The sequence below is a fragment of the Bos javanicus genome, chromosome 18, assembly GCF_032452875.1.
Source record: "Bos javanicus breed banteng chromosome 18, ARS-OSU_banteng_1.0, whole genome shotgun sequence".
NCBI classification, from domain to species: domain Eukaryota; kingdom Metazoa; phylum Chordata; class Mammalia; order Artiodactyla; family Bovidae; genus Bos; species Bos javanicus.
In genome coordinates, this window is record NC_083885.1 from 66231618 (window position 1) to 66250389 (window position 18772).

The 18772-nt window shown below is 59.1% G+C and overlaps 2 protein-coding genes across 4 annotated transcripts; both read right to left on the reverse strand.

Annotated features, from left to right (window-relative positions):
- Positions 1–2784: 2784 nt before the first annotated feature.
- Positions 2785–12129, reverse strand: SLC27A5 (solute carrier family 27 member 5). Its single transcript, XM_061386561.1, has 10 exons — positions 10861–12129; positions 10306–10515; positions 9824–9982; positions 5980–6104; positions 4743–4937; positions 4572–4662; positions 3806–4004; positions 3454–3551; positions 3212–3342; positions 2785–3131 (listed from the first exon to the last, which is right to left on the reverse strand). Exons 1-10 carry the CDS (start codon positions 11546–11548, stop codon positions 2955–2957), a joined length of 2073 nt encoding a protein of 690 aa, XP_061242545.1. The 5' UTR covers positions 11549–12129; the 3' UTR covers positions 2785–2954.
- Positions 12130–12760: 631 nt separating this feature from the next.
- ZBTB45 (zinc finger and BTB domain containing 45) lies at positions 12761–17714 on the reverse strand. 3 transcript variants are annotated; one of them, XM_061386573.1, is made up of 3 exons: positions 17564–17714; positions 14140–15418; positions 12761–13543 (listed from the first exon to the last, which is right to left on the reverse strand). In XM_061386573.1, the coding sequence occupies exons 2-3, from the start codon at positions 15416–15418 to the stop codon at positions 13287–13289; spliced, it is 1536 nt and encodes a 511-aa protein (XP_061242557.1). In that variant the 5' UTR covers positions 17564–17714; the 3' UTR covers positions 12761–13286. The 3 variants fall into 3 exon arrangements, with proteins under 3 accessions (XP_061242557.1, XP_061242558.1, XP_061242556.1); XM_061386574.1 differs by having other exon boundaries at positions 14140–15476; positions 17564–17682; XM_061386572.1 differs by lacking the exon at positions 17564–17714 and adding an exon at positions 17236–17499.
- Between the last annotated feature and the right edge of the window lie 1058 nt (positions 17715–18772).

An 18772-nucleotide genomic window follows, 5' to 3' on the forward strand; every position in this document is an offset into this window, starting at 1 on the left:
CATGATCTTCATTTTCTGAATGTTGAGTTTTAAGCCAACTTTTTCACTCTCCTCTTTCACCTTCATCAAGAGGCTTTTTAGTTCCTCTTCACTTTCTGCCATAAGGATGGTGTCATCTGCATATCTGAGGTTATTGATATTTCTCCTGGCAATCTTGATTCCAGCTTGTGCTTCTTCCAGCCCAGCGTTTTTCATGATGTACTCTGCATATAAGTGAAATAAGCAGGGTGACAATATACAGCCTTGACGTACTCCTTTTCCTATTTGGAACCAGTCTGTTCCATGTCCAGTTCTAACTGTTGCGTCCTGACCTGCATACATATTTCTCAAGAGGCAGGTCAGGTGGTCTGGTATTCCCATCTCTTTCAGAATTTTCCACAGTTGATTGTGATCCACACAGTCAAAGGCTTTGGCATAGTCAATAAAGCAGAAATAGATGTTTTTCTGGAACTCTCTTGCTTTTTCCATGATCCAGTGGATGTTGGCAATTTGATCTCTGGTTCCTCTGTCTTTTCTAAAACCAGCTTGAACATCTGGAAGTTCATGGTTCACGTATTGCTGAAGCCTGGCTTGGAGAATTTTGAGCATTACTTTACTAGTGTGTGAGATGAGTGCAATTGTGCGGTCGTTTGAGCATTCTTTGGCATTGCCTTTCTTTGGGATTGGAATGAAAACTGACCTTTTCCAGTCCTGTGGTCACTGCTGAGTTTTCCAAATTTGCTGGCATATTGAGTGCGGCACTTTCACAGTGTCATCTTTCAGGATTTGAAATAGCTCAACTGGAATTCCATCACCTCCACTAGCTTTGTTGATAGTGATGCTTCCTAAGGCCCACTTGACTTCACATTCCAGCATGTCTGGCTTTAGGTGAGTGATCACACCATCATGATTATCTGGGTTGTGAAGATCTTTTTTGTACAGTTCTTCTGTGTATTCTTGCCACCTCTTCTTAATATCTTCTGGTTCTTTTAGGTCCATACCATTTTTGTCCTTTATCGAGCCCATCTTTGCATGAAATGTTCCCTTGGTATCTCTAATTTTATTGAAGAGATCTCTAGTCTTTCCCATTCTGTTGTTTTCCTCTATTTCTTTGCATTGATCGCTGAGGAAGGCTTTCTTCTCTCTTCTTGCTATTCTTTGGAACTCTGCATTCAGATGCTTATATCTTTCCTTTTCTCCTTTGCTTTTCACTTCTCTTCTTTTCACAGCTTTTTGTAAGGCCTCCCCAGACAGCCATTTTGCTTTTTTGCATTTCTTTTCCATGGGGATGGTCTTGATCCCTATCTCCTGTACAATGTCACGAACCTCCATCCATAGTTCATCAGGCACTCTATCTATCAGATCTAGTCCCTTAAATCTATTTCTCACTTCCACTGTATAATCATAAGGGATTTGATTTAGGTAATACCTGAATGGTCTAGTGGTTTTCCCCTCTTTCTTCAATTTCAGTCTGAATTTGGCAATAAGGAGTTCATGGTCTGAGCCACAGTCACCTCCCTGTCTTGTTTTTGCTGACTGTATAGAGCTTCTCCATCTTTGGCTGCAAAGAATATAATCAACCTGATTTCGGTGTTGACCATCTGGTGATGTCCGTGTGTTGCGTCTTCTCTTGTGTTGTTGGAAGAGCTTGTTTGCTATGACCGGTGCATTTGCCCGCGCTATGTGCGCCGTTGCAGCCGCCCCTGGTAACGGTGATAATTGACCTTATGCTAACTCCACATGTAACCTTGAGATGACTTTTTTTCTGTTTTGCTCTGGGACTTTGTTACGGTGTGTGAGTTTCTCTCTAGTTTTGGCACCTGGACTCAGTAGTCATGGCATGTGTGTTGCTCCCAAGGCACATGGTGTGGGATCTTAGATCGCCAACTAGGGATCAAACCCCTGCATTGGCAGGTGGATTCCTTACCACTGAGCCACCAGGGAAGCCCTCCATCCTTTTTTCTTTAACATCCACAAACATCTGTTGAGGTGGACACGATCCTCAGGCCCATTTTACAATGAAGGAAACCAGTGCTCGAGAGGCAAGCGGTTCTAGGCATTGCCCAGGCCACCCAGCCTGGAAGTGGACAGCTGTCAATCCATGCTGCAGGCTTGGGGACCCATAAACCCAGGTTCCTGTCCAGCACGCACCCCCTCCCGCCACGTGGCTCTCTGGGCTCCCAGCATACGCTCTTCTGTTGACGGAATGGGTGCTAACCTCTTCTGTCAAGAGGAAATACAGTGACAGCCTCATCGGCCAGGGCCCCTTGAACCGGGCCTCACGGGGTGGGGGGTGGGGTGGGGGTGTGTGTGTGGCCACAGCTTAACCCCACTTGCAGCACGGCACGTGCTCGAGAAGTGGACGTATCAGCTGGCAGGGGCTGTTTGGCACAGGAGCCCAGGGACGCCTGGAGAGCAGAGTCCAGCACAAGACATGGCAGGAGCAGCTGACCACAGCAGGGCCGTTACTAGCACAGCTGCTCTTGCTGATGTCAGCCGGCCTGCGGCTCCCGCAATGCCCCCGAGGGCACTTCTAGCCCCAAGACACCATGGCCTCCATTCTCCAGAAGCCTCGCCTCTGGCCCTTGTCAGACCTCCCCTCACGGCGCTTCTCCCCACACTCTCCAGACCACATCCTCGTCTGCAGCCCGGCCCAGCCCCGACAGAGGCCACAGGCAGACTCGGAGTGTTGTCTCCTCCTGGAGTGGCGCTGGCTCCAGCCATTCCCCTGGCCTTGTCCAGACAGGGCTGCCCCTCAGGGGGACCCCGCACCTCTGGCTCGCTCCCCATCGACACAGACATCCGTGTACACATCCGGGTTTATTCTCGCTCTGGTGCGGGCCAGGGTCACCCCAGCCTGTGAAGCTGGGGATAAGGCCAGGCTCGTCGGGTTTGGGGAGTGGGTGAGGGGACAAGGGGAGGGGGGAACAGCGTTGGGTGGAGCGCCTTCGGATGTCCTGTGAGCTGATGGGAGGTCAGAGTCTCCAGGCTCCCTCACACACTGCCCGGTATATATCTGGAGTCAGGGGCCGGAAGGCTTGGGCCTGGTTGTCCAGCACAAACAGGGGATCAGCAACGACGCTCACATTGAAGCCCTCGCGCACCAACCGGGACTTCACCAGTTTGAACGTGCCTGTGATCTCCAAGGCGTCCTGCGTGGGGAGAGGCTGTAATCTCGACTGCAACCGCCCTGCCGGGCCTCCCACCCACCCCTCCAGCCACCCGAGCTCACCTGGATACGAATGAAATGGGGAGCGGCGTAGCCCGGGAGAGAAGTGCGCACGTGCTGGTACAGCCTCTGCCCGTCGAAGGCCTGGCCGGGCACCAGCTGCACGGCGGCCATGCCCACCTTGCCCTCACACCCTGGGGAGCACGTGCAACCTCAGCACCACAGCTGCCCTCTCCCGGGTCCTGGCGGCTCCCCACCTGGAACAAGCCCCCACCCCTCCCACAGGGCTGTGCACTCCTCCGCACCGGGCACAGGCACGCCGTACACGTTCACCTCCTGCAGGAAGTCCACGACTGACAGCACTCCCTCCACCTCCCGCGTGGACACATTCTCACCCTTCCACCTGCGGGGGTGGAGCAGGTGCCTGGGATCAGGGCGCGGGAAAGGAGGTTCCACCCCTGACCAAGCGCCGCCTCCTGGCCCCTAGGCCCCTGGCCTGTCCCGTCCTGAATATGTACGAGGGGCCCACCCCTGGAAAGGATAGCCCCCGCCTCCTGACCATCGAGCCCCGCCCCCTGGTAGGAGAGGCCCCGCCCACTCCCCAAGCCCCGCCCCGCCCCGAATCCACACGTCCGGCCCTGAGGAGCCCCGCGGTACCGGAAGGTGTCCCCAAGGCGGTCGCGGAAGTAGAGGAAGCCTTCGTGGTCCATGGCCAGCACGTCCCCGGTGTTGTAGTAAAGGTCGTTTGGGCGCCGCACGTTCTTCACCAGCTTCTTCTCTGACAGCTCCCGGGGCCCGCGGTAGCCCAGGAAAGGTTGGTGACGCAACACCTGGGTCAGCAGGAGTCCCGCCTCCCCTGGGGTAGGAGCGGGAGTCGGGCATTAGCCACGGCCGAGCGCATCAGGAGCCCCCCAGGCCACGGCCCGGACTCTGCCAGAGAAGAGAAAGACCCAGAAACGGATCCAGAGACAGGAAATGAGGGTGGTATCAGAGAGTCCCCTCAGAAGAGGAAAAGGCCAACAAGGATGGACAAGGGAGAGACACAAATGGTGATGGGAAGAGAGATTCCGCTGTGAGCTTGCCAGCCCCCAGGAGAGCAGACCCTCGGAAAAGGTTCAGGGCGGGAGCTGGATCCCTGGGAGGATGGGACTTCCACAGAAGGCGCAAGCGAACACCTCAGATGGACACCCAGAGACGCAGCAGAGCCAGAGGTTGAAGCAGAGGAGCTGGGCAGAACCGACCAGCTGAGAGGGAGGCCCCAGACTGTGGGCAGACAGACCAGGGATGCAGGGCCTGGCTGAGGACTGCAGGCGCCACCACTGGGCGTCAGCCACCTCGAGGCTTCGGGTGGCTTGTTCCAGCCACAGAGAAGCCCACAGCTCTCACCTCTTCACACACCTGGGGAGGTTCCCCAGCCCCGTACCTGGCCTTGCAGGGATGCAGAGGCCCTGACTGTCCCTCAGAGGCTCCTCTGTCTCCAGGCTGTACTGCACCAGCTCGAAGGGGGACAGCATCTGGGTAGATGGTGGGAGGCATCAGCAGAGGTCCGATGGGCTCAGCCCCAGTCAGGGCTCCGTCATGCCCAGCAACTCACTCTGAGGAAGCAGCTGGTCTTGCCCTGGGCCCCACAGCGCCCCGGATAGTTGATGAAGCCGACGTTGCCCTCGGTGGAGCCGTACATCTCCCAAATCCGAATGGGGCCGAAGCGCCGCTGGAAGGTCTCCCACACTTCTGCCCGGAGTCCACTGCCAATCGCCAGGCGGACTTTATGTGTCCGGTCCTCTGGCCGCTGCAGGGACACCCCGAGAAGGGTGAGGAGGGGCTGCCCTTTGGTGTGCCCCAGTAGCCCTTACCCAGGAGAGCTATCCTGGGAGGTGACGGGGGCCTGTATCTAGGGGATCTGAGTTCTTAACTTTAGAGTAGTTACCTGGAGTCTATACCTGGAGAGAGTTACTTGCAGGGCTTACCTGTGGAGGATACCTGGGAACCTTACCTGGAGGAATATGTAGGGGTGGCCAGAGGGCTTCTATAGGGTCTGACCTAAGGGAGACCTCTGGGGTGTTATACAGGGGTGGTTATCTGAAGCTTTTACCTGGGGGTGTTTACTGGAGGCCTTAGCAGGAGGAGTTACTTGGGGGGCTTTTACCTGAAGGTAACCTGGGGGACTGACTTGAAGGTTAATTTTGAGGAGTTATCCCGGGGCCTTACTTGGGTTAGTTACCAGGAACCTTTTCCTGAGTGGTTACCTGGAGATTTTATTTGGAGGGACGTTAGGGCCCCCCTGGTGGATCAGATGGTTAAGAGTCGGCCTGCAATGCAGGAGACCACGGTTTGATCCCTGGGTTGGGAAGACCCCCCTGGAGAAGGAAATGGCCACCCACTCCACTATTCTTGCCTGGAAAATTCCATGGACAGAGGAGCCTGGTGGGCTACAGTCCACGGGGTCGCAAAGAGTTGGGCACACCTGAGGGACTAACACACACTCCTTGAGAGAATCACCTGGGGTCCACGTGTCACTAATCCATAGGATGAGACCTGCTCAGGTCTAGTGACTTTATCCCAAGCCACAGCCTGCTCTCAGTACTTTACATGTTTGATTCTTGCTGCACCCCTGTGAGGTATTATTCTGTCTCAGAGGACACTGAGGCTGAGAGAGGTGAAGTCACCCCCCCACCGCCCCCCACCACAAGATAGCACAGCTGATCCTCAAAGCAGCTGTGATGGGAAACCTTGCGTGGGACCCCCTGTCCTGAGGGCCACTGTGTGAGTCCTGGCCCGAATCTCCCTGAGACCTTCACTGGGATGACTCGGGGGCTCTCTGAGCATCTCACCTGGGGTGTGTTGCACAGGTACCGCAGGATCTCACCCACGTACTGGATCACAGTCACACCATGCTGCCGACAGTCATCCCAGAAGCCGGAGGCAGAGAACTTGGGGGCCAGGACACAGGTCACCCCTGGAAGGGAGGAGAGGAAGGGGTTTCAGGTCAGGCCTCTGAGCTGCCGTAAGAAGCTGCTCTGACCAGCTGGCTGTGGCCCATGAAGCCCCAAATGGCATCACACTCATCTCTGTGTCACTGGCCCAGCCAGGACTGTCCCCAAGAGAAGAGCACAGCCCGACCTGAGTCCAAATCCCGTTCAGAATGTGTGGAAAGCTCAGTGCCTGGTACAAAGCCCTGCTGAATGAGGGCTGTGAGCAAGAGTCATTCATGATTGTGATAAATGTCTTAGGAATGCCTATCTAGCTGGGCAAATGGATAGTGGGTAGAAGGATGGATGGGTGATGGGGGCTGGGTTGCTGGATGGATATATGGATGTTGTGAAAGATGGACATGTGGATCAGTACATCTTAGGGGCCACTACAGTCACTCCATGGAGAAGGGCATGGCACCCCACTCCAGTATTCTTGCCTGGAGAATCCCATGGACAGAGGAGCCTGGTGGGCTACAGTCCATGGGGTCACAAAGAGTCGGACACAACTGAAGCAACTTAGCATGCACAGTCACTCCAGGAAAGTGCTCCCTCTTTTTCTGATCCCCTCCTCTGCAGCTGGCCCTGTGGATGGCACTCTCCCTACCTCAGCTCTAATCCTCAGAAAACCCCACAAGCTAATATCATCAGCCCTGCACCCAGAGGGACGACTGCTCCTGTGCTTGGGAAGGGAGCAGGTGTGTGTCTTCTTCGAAGCTGTATCTTGGCGGAGGTGAAGTATAATGTCCTCTCTGTGAAAATGGATGCTGGGTCCTTGAAAGCAACAGCTCTGTTGGCAACCCCAAGTGAAATGCCTGGATTCTGGAAAGGGCTTCAAGAGCTGCTAAGACCAGGGGGGAGGTTGATAAGGATTTTTCCAATGAAAATGTCCCAATTCTTCTTTGCCTAAAATGGGATCCCAGTTTTAAGAAGTCTCTGGTGTGACAAATTAGGAAGCAATATGCACTGCACCAAAGTTCTTCCCAAGAATTATTAAACTGAATTTAAATAAACTGGAAAATTCTGAAAGAGATGGGAATACCAGATCACCTGACCTGCCTCAGGTCAGGAAGCAACAGTTTGAACTGGACATGGAACAGCAGACTGGTTCCAAATAGGAAAAGGAGTACATCAAGGCTGTATATTGTCACCCTGCTTATTTCACTTATATGCAGAGTACATCATGAAAAACGCTGGGCTGGAAGAAGCACAAGCTGGAATCAAGATTGCCAGGAGAAGTATCAATAACCTCAGATATGCAGATGACACCACCCTTATGGCAGAAAGTGAAGAGGAACTAAAAAACCTCTTGATGAAGGTGAAAGAGGAGAGTGAAAAAGTTGGCTTAAAACTCAACATTCAGAAAATGAAGATCATGGCATCTGGTCCCATCACTTCATGGGAAATAGATGGGGAAACTGTCAGACTTTATTTTTCTGGGCTCCACAATCACTGCAGATGGTGATTGCAGCCATGAAATTAAAAGACGCTTACTCCTTGGAAGAAAAGTTATGACCAACCTAGATAGCACATTGAAAAGCAGAGACATTACTTTGCCAACAAAGGTCCGTCTAGTCAAGGCTATGGTTTTTCCTGTGGTCATGTATGGATGTGAGAGTTGGACTGTGAAGATGGCTGAGTGCCAAAGAATTGATGCTTTGGAACTGTGGTGTTGGAGAAGACTCTTGAGAGTCCCTTGGACTGCAAGGAGATCCAGCCAGTCCATTCTGAAGTCCATTCAGCCCTGGGATTTCTTTGGAAGGAATGATGTTAAAGCTGAAACTCCAGTACTTTGGCCACCTCATGGGAAGAGTTGACTCATTGGAAAAGACTCTGATGCTGGGAGGGATTGGGGGCAGGAGGAGAAGGGGACGACAGAGGATGAGATGGCTGGATGGCATCACTGACTCGATGGACGTGAGTCTGAGTGAACTCTGGGAATGGTGATGGACAGGGAGGCCTGGCGTGCTGCGATTCATGGGGTCACAAAGAGTCGGACACGACTGAGCGACTGAACTGAACTGAAAAACATCGTGGGGATTCTTCTCGGGTGGTCCAGTGGTTAAGAATCCACTTTGCAATGCATCAGACACAAGTTTGATCCGTGGTTGGGGATCCCACCTGCCACAGAGCAACTAAGGCCTCGGGCCACAATAGAGTCCAGGCACCACATTGAAGGCCCTGCAGGACACAACTCAGACCCACTGCAGCCAGATAAATAAATAAAGATTGTTTTAAAATAAATGAAAACACTATGACAACCTGGAATGGGATGCGGTGGGAGGTGGGAGGGAGGTTCAGGAGGGAGGGGACACATGTATACCCGTGGCTGATTCATGTTGATGTATGGCAGAGACAAACACAATATGGTAAAGCAATTATCCTTCAGTTAAAAATTTTAAAAAAGCGAGTCTCTTGTAAAGAGCAAAAAAAAAAAAAAGGTAAAAATAAAACAGGGACTTCCCTGGTGGTCTAGTGGCTAAGACTGTATGCTCCCGATGCAGGCGCCCCGGTTTGATCCTTGGTCAGGGAACTGGGTCCTGCATGCCACAACAAAGACCTGGTGCGGCCAAAGAAATAAAAACTGTTTTAAAAATAAATGAAAACATCTCTAGAAAGACTATCTAGTTTTAACAGGAATGTGGGAGGGAGAGGAACAGAGACCAAGCAAGCAAGTACAAAGAACACTTGAACTGCAAAAAGACAGATAATTGGGCTAATTTTTAAAAAATATATGTAATCATTTATTTGGCTGCCCTGGGTCTTAGTTGCAGCATGTGGGCTCTAGCTTCCTGACCAGAGATCGAACCTGTGGCCCCTGCAGTGGGAGCACACAGGCTTAGACACTGGACTACTAGGGAACTCCTGGGAAGTTTTTAACATGAGGTGAGCATCAGATATTATTCAAGAGTTACTGTTAATTTTTCAGGTAGGTGTGATAATCACAGTGGTCACAGGTGTTTTAAGTTCTTACATATTAGAGATACATACTGCAGTATTTACAAAGAGAAAGATAGTATCTAGAATCTGCTCCAAAATAATCCAGAAAGAAGAGAGTTCCTATTAAATAAAATTGGCAACGTTAACAATTGTTGAGGCTGGGTGAGGATTTCAGAGACTTCATCAAACTATCTGCTCTGCTTTCCTGTATGTTTGAAATGGCCCATGATTTTAAGATTTTTGAAGAAATAATGAGAGTAAAAAGTGAGAGTAAAGGGGAGGTGATAATCAAAACACAGAAGAGCAAAATGCTGCTAACGGCTGCAGCTGGGTGGTGAGTACCTGAGGATTCATGTAGAAAACTTTAGAAATTTTGATATTTCAATATATTCCATGTTAAAATTTCAGAAACGACAACAATGGCAACAGAACCGACCAGGCGCTCTGTTCACTGAATTCGTGGCCAGGTGTCTAGGGAGACAACCGGAAGGAAGGGTTGCTGCCGGTTCCTTCACTGGCTCCACCTGGGACCCTGACTGCCAGGAATACCCAACACCCACAGCAGTGCCGCTCTCTTCCTGCCCGCGGCACAGCCACGAAGGACTCCCCGGGTGTCCGTCCCTCTATCCAGGTGGCCCTGGGCTTCTCTGTCCCTTGTCAAAGATGGGAACCTGGGGTTCTGGGTAACCTATTGGGCTTGCCACCCTGACATCCAGGCTGGGAGTCCTGTGGATTGAATGGGGACCTCAAAGAAAGAAAGGCTTACCAAGGTCCAGGCAACTGAGGACTCCAAGGACAAGCCCCATGGTGTGGTACAAAGGCAAGACCGTGTAGACCACGTCGTCGGCTGTGACCCCGCACAGAGTCAGCATCCCTGCAACCTGCAGCACCCGCTCGTAGGTGAGGATGGCGGGCTTGGGGAGCCCTGGGGAGAAGAGGCGAGAGGAGGGTAGGGCAGGCCCGCAAGCTCAGGGGTTTGAGGCTCTGGAAAGATGGCCAGCGTGGGTGGGTTTTCATCGGGGTTCAGCGGATGAATTCCAAAGGTCAGGGTTTCAGCGGCTGTTTACCGGCCAGAGGCAAGGTTCTGGCACTGACCATTCAGATAACACTGGCTGTCAACGTTGGGGCCAGGGGTCACAATCCAGGGGCAAGGAGGGTTTCAGAGGCCAAGTTGAGGGCACAAATCAGGCTTGAGATCAGGTCAGCAGGAGAGTTCAGAGGTCGGGCCTGGACATCGGGCACGCTCACCGGTGGTCCCCGAGGTGTAGATGAACAGGGCTGGGCTTCGCAGCTTGATGTCCGCCCGCAGGTCGGCGGGCACGGGGTCTGAGGGGGCGGCGGCCAGGGCGGCGCCCAGGGCCCCCACCCCGGGCGTGGGGGAGCTGCGGCCCAGGTAGAGACAGTGCACCTTCTCCGCCTGCAGCTTGGGCAGGACCTCCTCCAGGTTTGCCCGGAGCTCTGCGGGAGGGGTCAGAGGAAGCTTCAGGGGGGCGGGGTGCCCGGCGGTGGGAGGGGCGAGACGTGCCGAGGCCCGCCCCCCGCAGCCGCGAAGCGCACCTGCCTTACCTGTAATGAGTATTGGGGTGCGAAACGCCCGCAAATAGCCACGGTGAAAAAAAAATCAACAGAACTCTGGGACCTTCAGCATTTCTGTCCAGCAACTGGGTTTGGGTCCTAAGAGCCAGCGGGCTGTGGGCTGTTTTAAGAGCCAGCCCCGACTGGGACCCCCTGGACAGCAGTACTCCGCCGCCCTCTCCCGCCTGCTGCCCAGCCCCTCCGACCCCCTTGTCCAGGGGTTCTCACCTGGGTCCACCACCAGCACGCGGGCCCCGGAGCTCAGCACCGCGTGCACCAGGGGTGGCCCGCGGCCGTGAGGGTTGATCCAGACCACCGGGCAGCCCAGCTTGGCCAGCCCCAGCCACAGGCTCAGGGCGGGGAGCATCTGCGAGGGCAGCACCAGCAGGGCGGTGGGCTCCCGGGCGCGCAGGCCCGCGACGCCGGCCAGCTCAGCCTTCAGGGCCCAGGCTGCCTGGCAGGCCCTGGTGTCCAGCTCCTGGAAGGTGACCGCGCGGCCCCCCGGACCGGTGCACACCAGGATCGTGCGGCCTGGCTGCGCCCGTGCACGCCGCTCAAAGGAGTCCACGAAGGTGTCCGGCGGCTGGCGCCGCAAGCGCGCCCAGGTGCGGAGGCCCAGGCGGAGCATCAGGAAGGTGTAGGCCAGGTCGGCCGGCAGCCAGAGGAGCCCGGGCGGCGGCCGTGCGGGTAGCAGGGTCAGTAGCAGGGCCGCAGCAGCCAGGCTCAGCCAGTGCGGTGTCCAGGGGCCCAGCCAGGGCCCTGCCAGCACGGCCAGGCCCAGCAGCAGGCCGCAGGCCGGGTCGCCCAGGAGCCAGCGCAGGGCTGGGGCCGCTGCCGCCGCCCATGGCGACTGCCCCAGGCCCCACAGCAGCAGCAGCAGCAACAACGAGAAGGCCAGTCGCCTCCAGAGCCCCATGGCACCTGCTCCTAACTCCGGGAAATGTCCAGGAGTGCCCACCTCCGCCGGCGACCCGCCCCTGTGCAGTGACTCATGGACTGTTGACCAAGGTGTGGGCCCCAGGACTCTGCCCTCCCGCCTTCCTAACCCCAGGTGTTTGTTTGGCCCTGCCTGCTCTTCTGTGTGTCGCTGGCCCCTCTGCCCCCGTTCCTGCCACTGGGTGCCAGTCTCTTGGGAAACAGTCCTCTGAACTTCCAGCCAGGCAGGATAGCAAGGCAGCTCCGACGCTAGCAGGCCTCCCGGGAGGCTCCCTGTGCACCGACCTAACCTGACTCCGCGGGAGCTGGGTGGGGGCCAGGGACACAGCAGATGGGCAGTAAGCTCTGAACGTCGCAGAGCCTGAGTTCAAACCTGATCCTGACCCCCCTACCCAGGCCCCGCTCTGACTCTGCTGTACCCCTGGCATCTGTGGGGACCAGGCTCAGGGTTCAGGAGGCTGAACTTTGTCTGGAATATGGGTATGGCGGGAAAGCCTCAGCAGGGGAGCGTGGAAACCAGCCGGGGGCCTAGGATCTCAACGTGGGCCCGCAGGCCCCCCCCCCCCCCCCGCCCCACACCCCTGCCCCCGGCTCGGGATACTTTGCAGGCGGTGCGCGGGCCTTGCGCCAGCGATGTGAAGGCCTGCGAGGAGGAGCCTCTAGCTGACCCTGGCTGGTATCTTCAGCAACCCCGGTAGGCAGCCTGAGAGGCCGGCTGCTGGTGTCTGTGCCGCCCCTAGGCCAGCGGGGCACTCGCGACCCTGAAGGCCAGGACAGTAATTCTGGGACTCAGGCCCCAAAGATCCCCTGCCCCTCAAAGTGAGTGGTTAAACCATCAAGGCCATCAGGAGGGGAAGCCTGAAGGCCAGAGAATCTGCCTGGATGATCTCAGGGGAGGGGCCTCGAAATTTTCATCTTGGGCGGGGGTTGGAAGGAGGAGGGGTGGGGTGGGTTGCGGCTTCCAGACCCTTGTCAGAGAGGGCTGTCCGCACCCCACTCCCCAACAGGAGCGAGGGCTCTAGGGAGCCAGGCGTCTCCTACAAGAGAACAGAGGCACGAGATGGCAAAGCGACCCATCCTGCCGCGCGCCGCCCAAGGGAGCGCTGCCCAGCGGGGTGCTGCCCAGGCGCACTGCACCCCAACACCCACGGCGGTCACAGACGGTGAGGCACACATGGGCTGGGGCTCGCGCTTCTGGGTTTGGACCCCACGGCCCCCAGTCCTTTATTACAGAGCAGGGCTCCCAAGGCCGGGCCTTAGTCCGTGGCGATGCCCTAGGTGCCAGATGAGGGAGGGGTGGCTCGGGTCGGGGCGCTGGGGACCTCGTAGCCTGGCACGGGATCAGAGGAGCAGCTCCCACCCCACTCCCTGGAGCCGGGGAGGCGTGAACTGGAGTCGGGACCGTGAATCCTGGGCCCGGCTCCATGGCCGAGCCCTAGGTCAGCATGGAGATGATCCAGTTCTCGGAGGCGGTGGAATTCCTGATCACCCCCTGCCGGCCCCCACCTGGAGGGCCGAGTACGCAGGAAGGGAGGAACGAAGCAGGCGGGGCTGGGGAACAGGGTGGGCAGGAGCAGGGCCTGCGCTCGGGGACAGCGCGGGCCGGCGGCGGGAAAGCGGCCAAGAGGCCGCGACAGGTGTGACGTTGGCCGTGGACGCGGCCGCCAGCGGAGCGGAGAGGTCAACCCCACGGGGCGTGGCCAGGGCCCAGGCCCGCATCAGGGCGCAGGGTGCGCGGCCAGGTGGCGCTCCAGCAGCGCGCGGTGCGAGAAGACCTTGCCGCAGGCGGGGCAGGGCGCGCGCTCCGGCCGGTGGGTGCGCATGTGCACGTTCAACGAGCTTTTCTGCGTGAAGCGCTTGGCGCAGACGGCGCACTGGAAGGCGCGCACGCCAGTGTGCGTGACCATGTGCTTGAGCAGGTAGTCACGCAGCGAGAAGGATCTCCAGCACACGGCGCACTGATGGGGCTTCTCCCCTGCGGGCGACAGGGCGGGAAGCGCGCTCAGGTTAGCTGGGAAGGGGCTTTGGGGCGCTGTGCCGGACCACGACTCCCCTCCGCACCCAGACATGTCATTAACCTGGAATCCCTCCACCTGGCAGGGACGCCCCTTTCCCAGACCCTAATGGTGACACCAGGATCACTACCTGTCAGTGACTCACGACTCCAACAGGTAGCTCCTAGCAGGGAAGCCCGCAGGTCTAGGACATCGTTGCCCATCGAGGCTGACCACTCAGGTCTACCCCCACCTCCAGGGACGATACCTCCCCCCTCAAACTTCCTGGTGTCGGGCCCAGGGCCGGGCTGCCCCTCCTCCATCCCTGCCGCGCCCAGAGAGCCTTCTGAACTCTGGTCACTGGCCGCCGTTCAGGCCCAGCGGCCTCACACTGGGAAAGACCGAGGTATACGTGCCCCTCCCTGCTGGCCGGCACAGAACCCCCGGGGTTACAGAGCAGGCCGCCCCATCACCCGAATCCGAGAGGGGAACCAGGCTGTGATGACCCTTGGGTCATTGACAGTTCACGAAAGGCCTAACTCCAAATCGAGGGGCCCAGAGACCCACCCCGGCTCACCCGAGTGGATGAACATGTGCTTGGTGTAGTTTTTTCGAGAGCTGAACGTCTTGTGGCAGTGGCTGCACTCGTAGGCGGGCGGCTCGGCACCTGGGGCGCGCGCGGGAGTGATCGAGGGGGCCACGGGGGGCGCAGCCGCTGGGGCCGGGGCCTCCCCTAGTGGCGCGCTGGGAGCTGCGTCCGACTGCAGCGCTGGGTAGAAGGCGGGCGGGGGCGCAGGGGCCGGCCCCGAGGGCGCGGGAGAGGGTTGCGCCGGCGGCCCGGAGGCTCCCAGGTGGAAGGGGAAAAGCGCCACGGGCGGCCCGGGGGTCTTCACGCCAGGTGGGCGGGGCCCCGACAGGACGCAGTCGGGAGGGGCAGGGGTCTCGACCGGACAGCCTTCGGGGGCAGCCTGATCGCCCTCTTGCCAGGCGGAGACGTAGCCGTCGGGGAACACGTCTTCGGTGGCCGAGGTCCCCCGGAGGAAGTCCCTGCCTGGCCCGCTGTAATCCGAGAGGCCGGCGGGCACAGACGGCTCCTCCCGCGTGCCATCCGCCGCGGCGGGCAGGAAGCCCGCGGCGCAGTCGGGGAAGGCGAGGGGCGCCTGGATCTCCCCGGGGCCGCTGCCCTCGCCGTCCTCACCGTCGGTCTCGTCGTCGGCCTCGTCGTCGTCATCGTCCGCGCCGTCGTCCGCGGTCAGCGCGGGGTCGGAGGCCGCGCTCTCCGCCTTGGCGGGCGCGGGGGGCGCGGGCAGCTGCAGGCGCGCCGGTTGGCGCTGCTTGCGCGGGTGCGCGGCGCCTGGGGGGCCCGGGGGCCGAGCCGCCAGCAGGTGCCGCAGGCGGTGGCGCAGTTGAGCGGGCGCCAGCGGCGGCGGCACGGGCGCGGGCGGGGGCGCGGGAGCGCCCGGCGCGGGGGCGCGGGCTCGGGCGATGATCTGTGTGCACTCGTCTATGACCGTCTGGATGCGCAGCACCGACGCGGCGGTGAGCACCTGCAGCGCCTCGCCCTGCGCCACCACCAGCGAGCCGCTGTAGAGGAACTCGACGAGCTGGCGCACCGTCTGCGCGGGCACCACCGGTGGCACGCGGATCTCCGAGTGGCCGAGCAGCAGCTTGTCCTGGAAGAAGGGCGAGCCGGCGGCCAGCACGCAGCGGTGGGCACGCAGCGAGGCCTCTCGGATGCGGACCGTCACGTCACAGAAGTGCCCGCCCAGCCGCTGCCCGTTGAGGGTCTCGAGCAGGGACCGCGAGAAGTTCTGCAGGTGGATGTGGTGCACCGCCTCCGCCGCCGCCGCCGCCATCTGCGCGGGACGGGCGGTGTGAGCCGGGGGACCTCCCCTCAATCTGCACTGGACGGGGCTGTGGTGGGGGTGGGGGTGGGGGGGGGCGGTCAGCCATCCCTTCAGCGGGCCGGGGGGCCGCACACGCCCAGGCCTCAGGAGCCCCAGCCCTCTCCAGTGCCCCTGGCCCCTCCAAGTCCTGGTTCCCAACCCAGCAGGACTCCACTCCCCGCCTCCAGGACTTCTGTGGCCGCCCCCCACCCCCAGCACCTCCAGCTTTGCGGCCCTCCCGGTCGTGCTTACTGCCAGAGTGGGGAGACCCAGGGCCCGCCTCACCTATTTTGTCCTACCGACCCCCTCTTCCACTAACTCCCATCCATGCCTCCCGCACCTTCTCCTCCAATAGGGTGGAGAAGAGGGCAGGAGCCCCTATATAGAACACCCCCTTCCCCACCCTGCCAGCTAAGACTCCCACCACTAGGGACTTCTTTTTCATCTCCTCTTGGCAGGGCCTTCAACCTTGGAGCATCCAAGACCCTTGCAGACCCAGACCCAGAGGTCTGCTGCCTCAGAACCTGGTTATATCGAGTGTATGCGCAGGTCTTCGATGGGGTGGGGCTGGCATGAATGGCCTCTGGGTCGAAGGGTGCTCATAGTCACAAAGTGTTGAGAGGAGGTTGGGCAGTAGCCTGGCAGGTGTCCTGAGTGCGCACTAAGTGGATTCAGTCGTGTCTGACTCTTTGCGACCCTATGGACTGCTGCCCACCAGGCTCCTCTATCCATGGGAAGATTCTCCAGGCAAGAATACTGGAGTGGGTTGCCATGTCCTCCTCCAGGGGATCTAACCAGCCCAGGGATGAAACCCGGGTCTCTTATGTCTCCTGTATTGGCAGGCAGGTTCTTTACCACTAGCGCCACCTGGGAAGCCTGGCAGGTGCCGCTGGAAGGGAGGGAAATACATGGTCTAGTGGGAGACATGTCTTGCAGCCTGTGTTTCCTGGAATCTTGATGCGACCTATGGGGCACCTATGGGACCCAGGGTGTGGGTGTGGCATCGAGATGGGCCTGTGGACTGCCCAGGGCTGTGTGATTGGTTGGGTGCAGGTGGAGTAGCAGAGACATCAGGTTCAGCATGGCTGAGCAATATGGACACTTCTTGTCCAACTATAGCCTGGAAATCCCAGCACTGCCCACCCTCAGGCACCGAAAAGGGGAAGGGATTCCCAGGGATCTCTGGGAATCTGAGAAGCTCAGCTACTTCACCGTCAAACAGGAAGCATGCTTGCTGGGCCTCAATTTCCCCTTTATCAAACGTATGAGATACCCTGAGACGGTCCCACTCTGCACCAGTCTGGTTTAGGTGAGGCCTCGAAATCCTCGGAGCCTGCTGGGGTCTCAGACTCATCCCCTCTGGCTCCTTACGTCCAAATCGACTTTCCTTTGCTGGGGGCCGTTCATGCTCCGTATCTGACCCCTCGGACCACTTTGCACACCTCTACCAGGTTCCCCCACCTTCCGGTCTATTCCCCACCCGACAGCCAGAGGGAGCCTGTTGAGATCTATTAAGAACAGATCGGGACTCTCCTTAGCTCTGGGGTCTTCGTGGCAATTCCTTACGCAGGCCAAGTCTACATGTGCCGTTACCTCTGCCGCAAGCCCCCTGCACTGGCGTTATTCGCCCGCGCCTAAAGGACTTCCAGCCTGTGCCCGGGCGACGCGGGCAAAAGCCCGCGCCCCAGTCCGTGGGGACTGGCCCTTCCTTTTCCGCCCCGCGCCCCGGCAGGCTCCTGTCTCTGCAGGTGCAGCGGAGCCTCGGGCGGCTCGGAACAAAGGCCCACCTTGAGCCGCGGCTCCCAGGCATCCTCGCCGCCGCCCCTTGACCCACGCCGTGCCCTCTGGTCCGAGCACCCTCTTGAGTCCCCTGCGCCATGCCTCGCGCCCCCCCGACCCCAGCAACCCGTTCTCCGATCGGCTCCGGCTGCGCCCGCTCCGGCCCTGGCCGACCTGGGTTCCCGCCTCCGCGCCCCGGCCCGCGACATGCCCCCGTCCTGCAGCGCCCCCTCACGTCTGCGACGAGCGCGCCAAGCCTAGCGCGGGCGCCCCTCCCCTGTCACGCCTCGGCCTCCCCGCCGGCCCTGCGGCAGGGGGATGCTCGCCTGACCCCACCTCCGGCTCCTCCTCAGGCACCAGGCCGGGCGGTGGCCGCCTCCAGCTCACCACCTCCGAGGCCGCACTTCCGGGCAGCGACGCCGGCGGAACTGAAGTCCGCAGATGCCGCGACGCGGCGAACCACTCGGTCAGAGCACGTTTCCGGCGTTTCCATGGAGACTAGTCGCCGCCGCCAGGTCGCACTTCCGGCCAAAGTCGCAGGGGGCCGGGGTAACCACGCAGTTTCGCCCTAGCGACGGGGCGGGGGCGGGGCCTGCGCTGTCAATCTGTAGGCCACGCTCCTCGCATGTGCTGTCGGGCGGGAGAAGGTGAGGCCGGGTGAGGCCGGGTGAGGGCGGGAGGGCGGTGGACTCCCAAGCCCGGGGCGGGTCCCGGCAGGTCAAAATCCCTCTTGTAGATGAGGACACCCCAGGCCTCCACCTATGTGGGCCTGGGGGCTGCGAGTGGAATGTGGGAACAGACGGGCACCACCTTGCCTTGGCCCAGGGAGAAGGTGAGGCACCCGGACTCCATGCCCCTACAGGAGGCGCACCTGCCCCAGGGAGGGGTGTGAGGAGGGGCTGTTCAGAGTGCTTTCAGCAGGCCACACTCCGCGCCAACGCTCAGAAAATAAAGGCGGTAGAAGCGATGAGACGGGTCTTGCGTCTAGCTGGGAGGTGGTGAGCAGTCAGAATCCAAAGAGGCACTTTAGAGCCCAAAATCTGTTGGAAGAACTATCCGGGCAGAGAAACAGCCTGGACCCCCGAGGACCTTGAGTTGGGCCTGGCTGTCCAGGGCCCCGGGGGAGCCAGGCCCACTGGATGTGGACTGGCTGGGCCTTAGGCTCTACTCATGGAGGCTGAAGGAAGAGGGAGGTGATGCGCAGTGGACCCCATGCTTTGTGCAGCAGGTTCGGAGTCCAGAGTGGAAGGGGCCGACTTCTCAGCTCCAGTTTGAGGATAAGATCAGAGACCCTGCCTCCTGCCTTAGGCAGCTACTGAGCGGCTGTGTTCAAAGCAGGGAAGGGAGCATTCCGTGGCCCAGGCCCCAAGGAAGCTAATTAAAATCCCAGTCTCTAGGCCTCATTGTCCCTGTTAAGAATCTGAGTCCTTCAACAATGGCCTGCCCAACTCCCTGGATCTCTTCTGTCCAACCTCTCGTCCCCAGTTTTTATCACTGATCATGCTTCACTGGCTTCACAGGCCCCTTGCTGTGCCCACCTCGAGA